At 36.0% G+C, this 13,737-nt stretch overlaps 4 protein-coding genes across 5 annotated transcripts; 2 read left to right on the top strand and 2 right to left on the bottom strand.

The window, feature by feature from the left end:
- Nucleotides 1–33: 33 nt before the first annotated feature.
- LOC140835007 (ribosome biogenesis protein NSA1-like) lies at nt 34–5,062 on the bottom strand. Its single transcript, XM_073200276.1, has 12 exons — nt 4,827–5,062; nt 4,606–4,724; nt 4,045–4,074; nt 3,809–3,945; nt 2,840–3,019; nt 2,691–2,754; nt 2,461–2,568; nt 2,044–2,197; nt 1,206–1,295; nt 781–836; nt 397–454; nt 34–327 (listed from the first exon to the last, which is right to left on the bottom strand). Exons 1-12 carry the CDS (start codon nt 4,906–4,908, stop codon nt 170–172), a joined length of 1,236 nt encoding a protein of 411 aa, XP_073056377.1. The 5' UTR covers nt 4,909–5,062; the 3' UTR covers nt 34–169.
- Nucleotides 5,063–5,505: 443 nt separating this feature from the next.
- Nucleotides 5,506–8,673, top strand: LOC140835009 (uncharacterized). 2 transcript variants are annotated; one of them, XM_073200282.1, is made up of 10 exons: nt 5,513–5,723; nt 6,237–6,259; nt 6,537–6,612; nt 6,692–6,901; nt 7,392–7,514; nt 7,592–7,649; nt 7,731–7,804; nt 8,014–8,102; nt 8,203–8,281; nt 8,452–8,673. In XM_073200282.1, the coding sequence occupies exons 1-9, from the start codon at nt 5,628–5,630 to the stop codon at nt 8,270–8,272; spliced, it is 819 nt and encodes a 272-aa protein (XP_073056383.1). In that variant the 5' UTR covers nt 5,513–5,627; the 3' UTR covers nt 8,273–8,281; nt 8,452–8,673. The 2 variants fall into 2 exon arrangements, with proteins under 2 accessions (XP_073056384.1, XP_073056383.1); XM_073200283.1 differs by lacking the exon at nt 7,392–7,514 and having other exon boundaries at nt 5,506–5,723.
- Nucleotides 8,674–8,849: 176 nt separating this feature from the next.
- LOC140835010 (uncharacterized) lies at nt 8,850–10,948 on the bottom strand. The gene is made up of 2 exons (XM_073200284.1): nt 10,012–10,948; nt 8,850–9,580 (listed from the first exon to the last, which is right to left on the bottom strand). Exons 1-2 carry the CDS (start codon nt 10,806–10,808, stop codon nt 8,953–8,955), a joined length of 1,425 nt encoding a protein of 474 aa, XP_073056385.1. The 5' UTR covers nt 10,809–10,948; the 3' UTR covers nt 8,850–8,952.
- An 889-nt stretch (nt 10,949–11,837) lies between these two features.
- LOC140833598 (non-specific lipid transfer protein GPI-anchored 9-like) lies at nt 11,838–13,530 on the top strand. The gene is made up of 3 exons (XM_073197931.1): nt 11,838–12,236; nt 12,899–12,931; nt 13,326–13,530. Exons 1-3 carry the CDS (start codon nt 11,915–11,917, stop codon nt 13,436–13,438), a joined length of 468 nt encoding a protein of 155 aa, XP_073054032.1. The 5' UTR covers nt 11,838–11,914; the 3' UTR covers nt 13,439–13,530.
- The last annotated feature ends 207 nt before the right edge of the window (nt 13,531–13,737 follow it).

Below are 13,737 nucleotides of genomic sequence, written 5' to 3' on the forward strand. Positions count from 1 at the left end.
TACAAACTCTTTTGTCATTGCAATTCGATCAGGGAATGAAAATGAAACGTAATCAGGGGGAAAAATCTCAATATAAATACAAATCTCGACACTAGTAACCAGTTTCGACTTACATACCACAACTTAATCCACTTCCGCAAAATAAGCTTGTTTTGATGTTAATTAATGTTCATTCAACTTTTGACCTCTTGCTACTTTTTTTGATCGACATTTTCTTAGATCCCTTGTGTTCTCTAGAACCCATTTTTCGTTTGACACGCAGGAGTTCCTCTTCGATTATGTCGAGACCCGGTGTACCTTGTGGCTCAGGTGCACAAACAGCGATTTCTGGATAGAATAGAACTCTGGTTTGTAAAAGCACAAAAATAAGCGCAAGAAGTAAACAAATAAACATACCTTCACTGCGATAATGCGAATCGAAAAAGACGTTAGTAAGCGGCTGCTTCAAGAAAACCTGCAAAAATACAAGTAGGAAAAATATTTATCAGCAGACAAGGGACAAGAATGGTTGGTCATAGCCCCCACAGTTGTGAAATTTTGTCCACCTACGCCTAGGCAAGTGAAAGGATAAAAAGAAATAAAAATTGAACCGTCATTCACCCATAAATACATATGATTTTTGGCTGCTTCAAACGTAACACTTCAGGAACTTCAAATAAGATGGATGCAATTGCGGTTCTTGGTGAAAAGTTTTAAGAAGTGGACAAACCTCGAGAATTCTAAATAAACTTGGACTTGAGTTACTAATAAGTACTGTTAAAAGTTAATTTCATGGCATACCGCAGATAGAAGTTGCCGTGAATGAATGTCCCAGATGCGCAGATAGCTGTCAAGCCCTAGTAGAAAGCCGAATCACGCAGTCAGCAAATAACTCCAACCATAGAAAAACAAATATTTCTGGAACCATACAGGAAACAACTTTTTTTTTGAATAACTGCAAAAACAGTGCTCCCCATTGAAATATATCTGGAATTAGAACAGTGACAGTCTCACAAGCTATGCTTTCAAACAAAGATTTTCGGCGCAAAAATGGTAGGATGTTATACCTGGAACAGAGCCGAAGTAGTTTTGATCATCAGAGCCATGTACATTTTGAGTTTGTTATTTATAATTCATATGTTAGGATTAAATTGAACTGGAGATATTAAGCCCAGAACATTGCACACAATATCTTATGATGCCCCAATTTATTATAAAGTACTCACCACATGAAGCAAGCACAGGAAGTTCTGGATGCCTGGCTATGGATCTTATACTTCCAGAACATTTTCCGATAAAGCATCCCAAGAGTTTCCCTACAGTTTTCAAACAATATACAAATAATAGAAACTCGTGTACCCAATATAATCAACAGATTGCAATCTCGAATTAGCATAACACACAAGTTGAGGCTTGAAAACTAAAAAACCAACACAACAGGAACAAGAAGAAATTATGATTATAATAAGTAAAATAGGTGAAATGTGAGATTAAAAGACTTTCAGAACAGAAAGGTGTGCCAACCACATTGAAGCAAAGGAATCAAGAAGTAATTTGGCTAAACCAAAAAACCTGACAGCATCTGACACAACAATGTGCTCACACTTGAATGGGTAATCATGGTCATCAAGTTTCGAACGCTTAAAAATAAAAAAAAAACTACACGGTAAAACAAAGTGGCTGAACTCCACTGCCACTGCTAAGATACAAAACTCCTGCTAATATCAGCAGGCGGATATATCGATGTTACAAAGACGTGTTGTATTATTTTGACGCTATAAAAATAAAAGAATTATGTGTTTCAAAAGAAAAATGCTCTTTGTACAGACTGTGAGAGAAGACGATTTATTTACATCTTAGAGAATTGTAAGTGTGAATAACATAAATTAATGAAAGTTTCAGGACCAGAAACTATATTGCACCATGTTACACAGTTTGGTACAGCAACAGAAGAATTGCCTACACATTATAACATGGTTCAGAGCCGTTTCATTTAGAAGAATACAAAAAGAGATTCAATTTCCGATAATCAATCGGCACCAGAAAAAGGCACCTAAAGAATACCTGTGCGCATGTCAATGGAACCAAGATCACCTGAGCCATTTCCTACATGTATTGTATGTCCATCCAAATCTTCGGCAACAGATTTAATAGGAGTATCCCGGAATTCAATTGACATGATGGGTCTTCTCTGGGAAGATATATCATACAGTCGAACCTGCCATATGATATGGTTGGTTCAGTAAGTTACAGAAAACACAAAGATTTGAATAAATTTTTTATTTTCAACTTCTCTACAGGGTTACGATTACATCGTGCATTTCAATATTTAAGAATCTCAACTAAACAATCAGACAAGGTCAGCACAAGTATACCATAAATAAAGTGACGAGAGTTCTTGCAGCTAAATCTCAGTGTAAAGCTGCCCTTTCATCTTAAACACACAGCAAATTTAAGAGAAAAATATAAGTAGAACATTACCTGATGGGAATTGGTGCCAGCCACAAATTTCCGGTGATCATCTTTACTCAAGAAGGTCGCAGATGTAAACAAAGTTGGAGTAAATATGCCAAGAGAGTTTTTTGGGGGCTGCACAAGATAGATTCAGCAATATAAAACATTTAACCCAATTCAAGAGCAGTTATAATTTCTACGTCGAGCATTCACACCTAAAAAGACTTGCAAAAACATAGAGTAAAGTAGTAACTTACAGATTTTGCAGCCCAGATTTTTGTATTATTGCTGAGATCCCATATATTTACTTCAACACCCTTCCTGAGTGTTATTTAAATAGGTTGCAGTCCCTCAAACAATTCGAAAAGACTATTTAGTTTATAAATGTATGGGCTAATAAGCTTACCCTCCATATAGAGCATAATTTTCACTTTCATCTATTTTTGAAAGCAAGATCTCCCCAAAACCACTTATATTCCATGTAGTTCTAGAAGGATTGTGCATGAACTCTGCTGATGATTTGGTCACATCAATTGATTCCAAGCTCACATGGCCTTTTCTTGTGCAGACATGCAACATACATGACCTAAACCAAGATATCAGAAAGTCAACATGTGCAATAGAGTCACACACAGTAAACACAAAAAGAATTAAAAATTAAAACATTGAAACCAGCAAGTAAACAGGTAACTGCACTGCCGCTGCATTTCAAGTTCTAAGATCAGAGCTCATAAATCCTACAGTTAGTGTCCCATAATACCAGATTTGTCAATGGTCCCCCTTTGAAAAAATTTAGCTCAATTTCCATGAAGAAAAGGGTTAATCAATTGACTGTCAGCTAAACCATATCGTAGCACTACATTCTATTATGGGCCATTTCAATTTTTATGATGCAACCCAATTACTTTATCCTAAGAAATTATAGGCAGATCTTTCCTACAAATTATAAATAAACAGAATTTTGATATCCCAAGATGGCAAGACATGGTTCATAAAAGGAGGAAAAAAAATTTACATAGATAATAGTGTTGCACGAGTAAGTTGATATGTGAAAAAACAGTAACTCGTAGTATCCTTCACCAACAAAGGAAAAAAATGTTCACGAAAAATTAACTACAGCAGAAAAAAAGATCAAACATATCCCCATTCACTATTCACAGGCTTGCACTTGGTAACTGACGGTTAACATTATATCATTCTCTTCCGGGTCGAAGAAAGAAGCCAAAACTGCTAGTGATCTATATTTCTTCACATCAATCACCCAGTTCCCATCGAAGAAAAAACCAACAAATCACCTTGAGAAACAAAAGGTACATCTGGATAGGTTTACTCACGACAAAACAGAAAAAGGAACAAAGGTGGGAAAGTATGATACCTGGATGATGACTCTGATTGGTGTTTTTTTAACAAATGCAATCCAATGATGGTATCGTCCTGCAGACTGGTTGCAGTTTCATATAAACTTGGAATGTGAACACGAAGATTCCCATCAATTGCACTAATCACCTCGATCTATGGAACAAACTATCATCACTAACATGTCTGCCAGGGTTTGCGAAAGGTGACAGAGATTTATTACATTTGATATTATGAAGCAAGAAAAAGACTTACCGAACCACATTTTCTTGCAATACCGAGCAGCTGCCATGTTACATATTTCCATGCAATACACCCAACAGTGTGTCAAACCACAATAAACAGAACAATTTGCTTAAAACAAGTTTATTGTAATTCAACTTAAAAACCCAGCAACTGAAGAACAGGATATGGACCTTAAACAAGATCTTAAAGATGCCACATTTATCAGTTATTAAATTATCAGTTATCACCATCTACATATTTGTCCATGCATTGACAGAGTATGACGAACGTCCGAATCCCGAGATCCCTCATAACCAAAAGATACAACCAACGAAAAGTTTTCGGCATTGCAAGCCTTTCTGAAGATTCAACATAATTTCCTTTGACTGGGTAGGACAGAGTCAGGGTAATAAAATATAAAACTACAGAATTTGGCAAACCTACCGACCAGGAAAATTTTACCCAGCTCGATACATTCCAATAGTGAAAAATAAAATATCAATTGGCTGCAGGTAAGATATCTCATCGATAAAAGCTCATCACAATCACCACAAATTATGTCACTAAAATATACATCCAAAATAAAGGTACCGGGTCAGACTCTCTGTCTAGAATCGAAGCAGCAAGCACGCATTTAGATGAATCCGGTTCTCCCCAACGCTCCACCATCTGGACAGCACCACCATTCTCATTTTTACGCGCCTCAATAACTGTGGGAAAATATATTCAGAAAACAGGGATAAAAAATTTCAACTTGGTACATCATGGTTGTACTTCAGAGAAAATTAAATATAAAAATACATTCTTTTTACCTTTGACAAGGCCAAGAACGTCGAAGGTTAAGGCTCGAATTGGAGGGCAGCCGGGGCTCTCCACGGTCGTCGTCCGTGGCATATTCCGTTGTATCGAATACGCCGCTCCGACCGATAATCAACAAGTATTCTGGTCTTCGTTGTCAGAGGAGGAGATTCGAGAGAAGGAGGGGGAGGGCGGCGGAGACAATGCCGAAGGCCTTATTGGGCTCTTCGCAGTGTAAGCTATAATGTTTACATAACCATAACCAATTATATTTATTTGTCTTGATTAAAAAAAAATATTAATTTGTTGGTTTAAATAATTAGTTTGTTTTTCTAAAAAATAATTAATTTGTTTTTTTTTTGAAGAAAATTAATTTGTTAAATTAAAGAAATCAATATGTTGAATTCTTTAAAAATAAGATACGAGAAATATATATTCAAAAACAATTTAGAAAATCATAAAACTCAAAGTTCAAAAAATCTATGCAGTTATTCTACCATTATGGACATATGTATGGTAAGTGTTTATAATATATGAATGATTCTTGAATTTTTTTTCCCATAATAAAAAAAAATTACTTATTCAGTCAACTAAAATATGTTCTTAATTAAAAATAGACCTTTTTTTTTTGTTATCATGAAATTGTTCTTAAAGAACATAACTTTATTAAACAAATTTGGATTCAAGTGCTTGAAATTGATCAAAATCGACCTTCCACACGCACAAAATAATATTAGTGTGGTTTCAAATATTTTGCTTCTCTGGGTAAGTAATGGTTCCTGAGATTGGAAAGAAGCAGTGAAGGGGGGGAACAGATGGCGAAAAATGAAGCGCATCTGTGCCGAAGCGTTTTGCTTCTGTTGATGCTGCTGCAACTCACTCCATCTATGTCTCAATCAAGCCCTAACCAGGTAAAGTCTTCTCTCTCTCCGACGATCGAGATTCCCACCTCCCCAGGTCAAGTTTATCGACATGGATTTTATAGTTTCATTAAAGGGTGGGTAACAAGTCTCGAAAGAGATAATTTTTTGTTTGATTTTTGTTCCAGCTTGGTGGGTTTTCAGCATATTAATTGCTTTATCTTGTTTGACATTTTGTGATGAAAATCTCGATTCTGATAAATCTCACGCTTTTCATATTCCAGGTAAGAGTTCTTTATTTTACTGAATTATGTGTTTGTAATCTCGCACTTTGGTTGATCCTTGGCAAAGTTTGGGTTGCTGTAGGCCTATCTATTATCAATTGCAGGATCATACTACCTTCTAGTCTTTTAGGTTGAGCATTTTTTGTAGCCTCTCAACGGTGTTTCAAGAATCAGTCCAGTTTCAACATCGTGTTTTCTGTTTGTTGATTTGGTGTGCTCCTAAGTGTATACTACTTTCATATCTCGATCAATTAACATATTTAATTTTCTTGTGCCGCAGGGTAGCGACCGATCTGAATCAAGGTAACATATACTGTCATTTTATTTTAAAATTTGATCTTGTCAATTATTTCCTCATCCGCTACGGCTTTCTTTCCCCTTTTTCATTTTTTCTTCTTCTTTCCTTTTGTTGTTTGGGTTAAGGGAGTAGTGAATTAAGCAGTTGAATTGTGTTATGCTCCATATTCAATCTACTCAACTCTCATTTTTCGTTGAATTAAGCACGATAATTCATAAAGTGTTGTGGTTAAAATGTGTCATTCATTTTGTTGATAACTTCCAATTTGTGTTTGATGCATAGAACTACCATAAAAGACCAACCTGAAGTTCATTGTTCTAGAGAGAGAAGTCGAGCAGCCTCGAAAATTGTGGATGAGGTACCTTACATTTTGACAGTTACCTGTGAGTAGAATCACCTCATGTTCTATACTAACATTTGAAGAACTAATTTTGCAGTATCTCATGCCTTTTGTGGAATTGGAGAAGTATCAACTTTCACATAAATGCAGACTTCATCCTAGTAATAACATATTTGGAGACCAAGAGGAGCATAAGATTCATATAGATATAAGTGAATGGCGGTGTGGATATTGTAAAAAACTTTTTCGAGCAGAAAATTTTTTGGATCAACATTTTGACAATAGGCACTCCAATCTTCTGAATTCTGTACGTAACCTTGTCTGTTCTTTCCGTAATTTAAATGCTAATAGTGGGATCATCCTTTTGTTTACTTGTTCGTTATTCATTGCTGCAGCTGTACCAATTGATTGCTAGCATTTATTAACAATTTCTTTCCAGTCTTGTTAGTTCCATAAAATACTGATTTTATCAACAATAATGGAGCGCAAATATTAAGATAATAGCAATGAGCCAGTGATGATACCCACACGAGTACAGAACATGCATCGACTGGCCACAAGTTTTTGTTTAGCTAGCATCTGAAATTGTTTGACTGTAATGCACAGTTCTTTATAAGTTTTTACACGTTTCATGGTTTCTTCATAGCTTTATAATAAAAATCTTAATTACTTTTTTTTCGATCTGTTCATACATGTAACTCATTATATCCTCATATTTGGAATTTGCTATTTTTTTTTTATTTTGGTATGTGACCCAAATAATGTGATTTGATTTTAAATACATAACATGTGTTCAGAGTCAGGACAAGTGCTTGGCTGATCTATGTGGAGCTTTACATTGTGATTTTGTTATAAATTCATCATCTCGAAAAACCAAGTGTAATCCTGCTGCTGCTGCTAGGAACCGTCACTTATGTGAGGTTGTTCCTGGATTCTTAATCAGTTATATGACATGTATAACTATTCCTTTGTTTATATTTTTGTTCTCATTTTAAAGGATCTTGCCAACACCTGTTTTCCTTCTAGAAATGGTCCCTCGGCAGCTCGTCTCCATGGTACCATTCTTTCTAGTCCTAGAAAAGTAGGATTAATTTGGTACATTTGTTCACATACTGTTTCTGGTGATGATCTGCCAGAGTTTTTTCTACGCCAATTCTGTGATGCCCACACTTGCTCAAAAGGCAGAAAACCTTTCTCCAGGGGTGGCAGGGTAAGTGATTTATTCATGACATTCCCCTATGGTGTACTATAAGAAGCTTTCATGCATAAAATGGATATTCTATAGGATCTTAAACACCCTAAAGAAACAACCTTTAAAGTGGGTTGAGTGAATTGTGCAGTTTCATATTCTTTTGTATTTCGCTGTCTCTTACACCTTCTCTGTCTCATTTTATCGATCTCATTTTCTTACAATTACAGAAGCATACAGGAGTCTTCTACTTGGCCATGTCAATACTGATTATGATGCTTCTTCCAATATTTTATGTGCTTGTATATCTCTACCAAAGGTCCTGTTCTTGCTCGTCAATTTTTGGTTTTTTTTTCTTAGTCAATTAAATATTCTCAAGGGACTGATCTAGCCTCTCCTTGGTCTGGTGTATATCACAGAGAAATGAGAAAAGAAACGCAACAGCTGAAGTTCGTTTCAAAACCTCAGAAAAAGACGAAGCCTTCTTGATTGTATCTGGTAGTTGATTTACAACGCCTTGATGTTATCTGATAATTTATAAAATTGTTCCAAACAAAAGTTGGTATTATCTTTACATTAAACGATCCCCGTGATCACCAATAATCAAATTGTATTTCAGCATATCACAAGATCAAAGTGCATTAAAAATTTTCCTCGTTGCATTTCAGGTTTAGATTTTGTACAAGGGATATCGGACATGGCACGGATCAGGGATTAGCTTCACCTTTTGAGATTCTTTATGTTGTAACACTATGTCTGTGTAACTTAGTATTTGTCATAAGACATCTAGAATGGTGTAATTTTTTTTAGGTTCAATCGAGGAGGATCCATTTGTTATGAATATTCAGGTGCGTAAAGTAATATATCTTTTTCTTTCTTTTTTTGCCAAATTTGTGTTCATAATGTGATAAATACCAAGAGTTCCTTAACCTTAAATAATCTCGTGACAGAACTTTTAAGTTTTTGACAAATGATGTTTACTTTTAACAGTTACGAGAGCTAATAACAATGCTGTTTATTCTACTAAAGTGGACCAAATTAGATTCTTAACTGATGGTATTCAAAATAAAGAACCTTTTGAGTTTCCTTGTATAGTTGTCAAGATTGCTTAAAGATCATCTAGCTCCAAGTATGAAGCAACAATGGCCAGAAGCAACAAAATAAGCAAGTTATGGAGTTACAACACCAAATGCAAGTGATATAAGCTCATTTGACAGCAAAAAACCTTCCGGATCACTGAGCCTGACAAATGCTAGCTCCTCATTTCTCCACTGATCGTTTGTCAGCAAAGAGCTAAATTCATGAAATGCGATCTCTCTTCCTCGATTATCAAAACAGATTACATGCCCACTTTCTACATAACGTTTATAGGCCTCACAGATAGAAAGTACAATGGAGCCACCGAAAGCATCTCTAAAGGACTTCAAATTCAAGCCATCAGATGTTCTGAGAGAAAGCATTATGATATCCATGGCTGTTTCGTTAGCATCTATGTTGTCATTTCCGGAGCATTTCACCAATCCATCCTCCAAATTCTGCACGTAACATGTGTATTCTTTCAGACTTCTGGGCCTAGAAAAACGTACGCCACCAACATGGCTGGCTGACCCGAGTCCAAAACCATAGAAAGATTTGTTTTTCCAGTATGTACAATTGTGCTTGCATTGATAACCACTCTTGCAATAACTACTGATCTCATAATGATCATAGCCTGCACCCCTTAGCATACTTGATGCCATTTTGTAATACCCGGCGGACTGATCTTCAGAAGGCAGAGGAAATTCACCAGGGGTGTATCTGTAACACGATGTTCTGATGGTAAGATAATGAGGTGATACATTTGCAAATAACTGAACATTTTTCCTATCAAATTCATAACCTTCAATCAGAACAGATGACTGAGTTCTGTTGTACCCATGTGTAGTGCGATATAACATGCAAATCTTGGAGTGGATAGAACGAGTAATATGATGAAACAACTGGCACATTGGGATGGATGTGATAATTGCATTAGCAATTTTTACATGACATTATCTTACATTTATTTAATAAGAAAATGATGGTCACACAACTCCGCGACTAAGAACTTATTCGTAGGTCAACAATGACAAAAAAAAAAAAAACAAAGGCCTCTGATGAAGAGAAATGATATCGCAACTCTTAAGATCAATAAAACTCCATTTTGTATTGTCAACAATGATAAGAAAAATTGTGATGATTAAACTTACAGCATTCCAAACTTGGTGTCTTTTTCAACCTGCAAATCATAAACAGACACATGAGTAGGCTGTGCTTGAACAGTGAGCCGCAGACTCTCCTTCCACATCTCTGGAGTCTGGCGAGGAAGCGAAGAAATAAGGTCCAAACTCCAATTCTCCACCCCACACGACTTAATAATCTCAACAGCTTCATAAACTTCATTAAGCCCATGAGCTCTCCCACAAGCTTTCAATAACTCTTCTTGAAAAGCTTGCACTCCCAATGACACTCTATTCACGCCCAAATCCATAAGCTCCTTCATTTTCGCCTCATCAAATGTTCCAGGATCCATTTCAATAGATATTTCAGCACCACTGCAAACCCCAAATTTAGAGGAAATTGCTTCAAGAACCGATAAGACAAGCCGTGGAGGCACGAGCGACGGCGTGCCACCACCAAAAAAGACGGTTTCAAGACAAGGGTTGTCGGAAGAATCCAGTTTGGTGGCCTTGATTTCTCTGCAGAGTTTTTCCACGTAGCTTGAGATACGTGGGTCATCATCGGTTTTTGTGGTCGAGGAGGAGCCGAGGGCGATGATCGGGAAATCGCAGTAGTGGCAGCGTTTGCGGCAGAAAGGTAGGTGAACGTAGGCCGAGGTTGGAGGGAGTTTGTGGAGTAGCAATGGTGAAGGCGCATTTTGTCGAGCAGTTTCTGGGCCTTGTTGTGTAAGCGAATTAAAGAACCCGAGTCGTGAGAGCCGCGGGAATTGGGTTTTTGTGGGAATGGCTGCGAAGAAATGTGGACTGAAGGTTGCTTTTAGCAGCATATTTGGTGGTGTGTACAGGTCTCTGGATGGCTACCGAACAAACGAACAACTCCGCATCTCAAGTAGTGCTAGGCAATATCAAGAATTCTACCCGCAATAAATTACCTTGTGAAATAAATTGTTTGATGCGAATTAAATGGTCATTCTCGTTGTGATAATGGAACTGATCAAGTCTGGAACAACAAGAGGAAATAATTAATTATTTGTTCTTAAGACAGAAATACTCATATCAAAGTGGTTACCGTTTAAATGAAAATAGTCCATCAGATACCACGGCTTAATCAAGAGGCTGCAGCATAACGAATCTCATGATTTCGACGAACATGATATGGTCAGAACTTTCAAGTGAAAAAAATCAGATGTACAATATGAATGAATACACACAGAAAAATTATTTATCTTTTCCATTGGTTGCAACACAACTTTATATGAACGTTAGTCAAGAGACTATTGTTTCATCATTTTTTTTCCTTTGTAAAGATACCATGACTTAATCAGAATTAATGTACAGTCTATATAATTGAAAGTTATATATGATGTTTAATTGCGATACTTGCAATTCCAACTTTTTGATCAACGGAGGCTACATATAGTTTTTGTGGGTTGAAACACATAAATAAAAATACGAGAAAGGTATGAGAATTTTTGAAGCCAAACCCCTCAATCTAATGTTTTAGGGGATTACAGGGGGACGTACGGAAAATAATTTGTTCGAGTACTGGTGACGTGCATTTCCAATTCATACATAATAAACTCTAGTCTTTTGTCGTGACACATGATATAAAATGCTTGGAGCTTGATCTCAAATATTGTGTTATTTTCCTTAAAATGGATTAAAATTAGATGACAAGTGACATTCCTTCTTTAAAATATTCTCTCATATGTACCACAAATACGTAAACTTCGTAGTCAAGATTAAGATGTAAACAACCTTATTCAAAAAGCCGTTCCTGGTCACATGGAATCCAGATCTCTTCTTCCGAGAAATCCCAGCCCATTTCACACCTATATGTACACATGCATACTTACATTAACTCATACCAATAATACTAAGAAAAGCAAAACATAAACAGGAAAAGAAAGAACCAAAATTGATCACTATACATATGATGGCAATATCCAAGTCATTTATGTTGCTCTTTCTGGTGTTATGTTCATGGGTTTTTGTGGGTTTTTGCCAAGGACCAGGAGATAATCTGCCGTGTGTGCAGAAACTGATGCCGTGTCAGCCTTATCTGAAGGTGGAATCGCCCCCGGCGTCGTGTTGTGTGCCGTTGAAACAGCTGGTGGCGGATGACAAGGCATGCCTTTGCACGGTTTTAAACGATCCAGCGATAATGCAGAGTCTTAATATCACTAAAGCTGATGCTGTGAATCTTGCCAAGAATTGTGGATCCAATGCTGATTTGTCTTCATGCAGCAGTATCGGTATTTCTATTCTTTTATTTCAACTTATACGTTAGAGGTATGTTCTTTCTGCAAACTACGGTCACAACTTAACTCACAACTTATACGTTAAGCTTTCGATCATGGCATTATATATATATACTAGCTACTTTGCACACGCGGTGCGTGTGTGTACAATTTTTTTTTATAATTATTTATGGACTAAAATGAAATTTGACAAATTATTGAGGTACTAAAGTGCTATTTGAATAATTGTAATAAAAAAATAAAAACAAAAATGTTTTTTGAAATTAAAAAAAAAAACAAAAATGTAATTTTGATATCAAATAAGGGCAAAATAGAGAAACCAAAAAACAGACCAAAGACACCAAAAACAGTTATTCTAATATGCTTAAGAGTAGGTCTCATGTGAGACCGTCTCACGAATCATAATCTGTGAGACGGGTCAACCCTACCCATATTCACAATAAAAAGTAATACTTTTAGCATAAAAAATAATACTTTTGCATGGGTGGCCCAAATAAGAGATCCGTCTCACAGATACGACCCGTGAGACCGTCTCACACAAGTTTTTGCCTATGCTTAAACTTAATAAATAGTAAAAGATATATATATATATATATACATGCATGCAGTATATTGTAATCTTTTAAATTGAATTTATCTTTGTGTTTCAATTACAGTTACTCCATCGCCTGGATCAAATCCTTCCAATGGTAAGATTTTCGCTTCCACTACTTTTGTATATCTCTAACTTGGACAAAATAAATTAGCTTTAGGAAAGCTGGCCTTGCGAATATTCACCTTTAAATTGTTGGACAAATTTATTTTATGCCACACGTATCTGACTTTACTCAAAAAAAAATATATAATATTTTTATTAAAATATTAACAGACAATAATCCTTAAAATTGTGTCACAAAAACGTTATCTTCCAAAATTTCATGACAATAAATTTACGAGGAGATATATTTGAATTTCGATTTTAAGCATGACCTCAATTTTTAAAAACAGAATCATATATTTTGGACCATATATTTAATGATCCTTTTTTTTTTAAAAAAAAGAGAGAAATGAAAATTGAACTGATGAACGTGGTCATATTTTCAGGTACAACACCGAGCCCACCCCCGAAGAGCGCAGCTAGTGTGGCGAGCTTCTATATGGAGACATACCTGAGCCTGCTCGTTTTAGTGCTAATCTTTACTACATCTTCTACTTAAATTTTCCACCTTCTGCGCAAGAGGTTTTTCCTAAGATTGATGTCATAAATTTCAATATTTGGATTGGATTCACAATGCGTAATATTAATTTCCTCGCCTGTTCAAAAAATCTCCAGAATTATTCTTCAAAAAAAAAATCTCCAGAAATACACCGAAAACGCACAAGTAAAAAAATCAGAAAAAATTATAAAACACGATAATTTGTAACAAATAACTAATATAGGAGCACATTAGTGCACGAGCCGTGGAAAAAAAATAAACAGCACATGCAAGCATATAGCGCTCCCCAATATTTATCC

Source organism: Primulina eburnea, chromosome 6, assembly GCF_022965805.1.
Source record: "Primulina eburnea isolate SZY01 chromosome 6, ASM2296580v1, whole genome shotgun sequence".
In the NCBI taxonomy this organism is placed as follows: Eukaryota; Viridiplantae; Streptophyta; class Magnoliopsida; order Lamiales; family Gesneriaceae; genus Primulina; species Primulina eburnea.

Excerpts from the sequence above, each read along its gene's own strand:
- LOC140835007 (XM_073200276.1), bottom strand. The coding sequence starts at position 4,908 with ATGCCACGGACGACGACCGTGGAGAGCCCCGGCTGCCCTCCAATTCGA. Across the intron at positions 3,946-4,044 it reads TTGCAAGAAAATGTGGTTCG|ATCGAGGTGATTAGTGCAAT; the intron begins GTAAGTCTTTTT and ends TTTGTTCCATAG. Across the intron at positions 3,020-3,808 it reads CAATCAGAGTCATCATCCAG|GTCATGTATGTTGCATGTCT; the intron begins GTATCATACTTT and ends ATCTTGGTTTAG.
- LOC140835009 (XM_073200282.1), top strand. The coding sequence starts at position 5,628 with ATGGCGAAAAATGAAGCGCATCTGTGCCGAAGCGTTTTGCTTCTGTTG. Across the intron at positions 6,613-6,691 it reads CCTCGAAAATTGTGGATGAG|TATCTCATGCCTTTTGTGGA; the intron begins GTACCTTACATT and ends CTAATTTTGCAG. Across the intron at positions 8,103-8,202 it reads CTTGTATATCTCTACCAAAG|AGAAATGAGAAAAGAAACGC; the intron begins GTCCTGTTCTTG and ends TGTATATCACAG.
- LOC140835010 (XM_073200284.1), bottom strand. The coding sequence starts at position 10,808 with ATGCTGCTAAAAGCAACCTTCAGTCCACATTTCTTCGCAGCCATTCCC. Across the intron at positions 9,581-10,011 it reads GACACCAAGTTTGGAATGCT|ATACACCCCTGGTGAATTTC; the intron begins GTAAGTTTAATC and ends ATCGTGTTACAG.
- LOC140833598 (XM_073197931.1), top strand. The coding sequence starts at position 11,915 with ATGATGGCAATATCCAAGTCATTTATGTTGCTCTTTCTGGTGTTATGT. Across the intron at positions 12,237-12,898 it reads GTCTTCATGCAGCAGTATCG|TTACTCCATCGCCTGGATCA; the intron begins GTATTTCTATTC and ends TTTCAATTACAG. Across the intron at positions 12,932-13,325 it reads TGGATCAAATCCTTCCAATG|GTACAACACCGAGCCCACCC; the intron begins GTAAGATTTTCG and ends TCATATTTTCAG.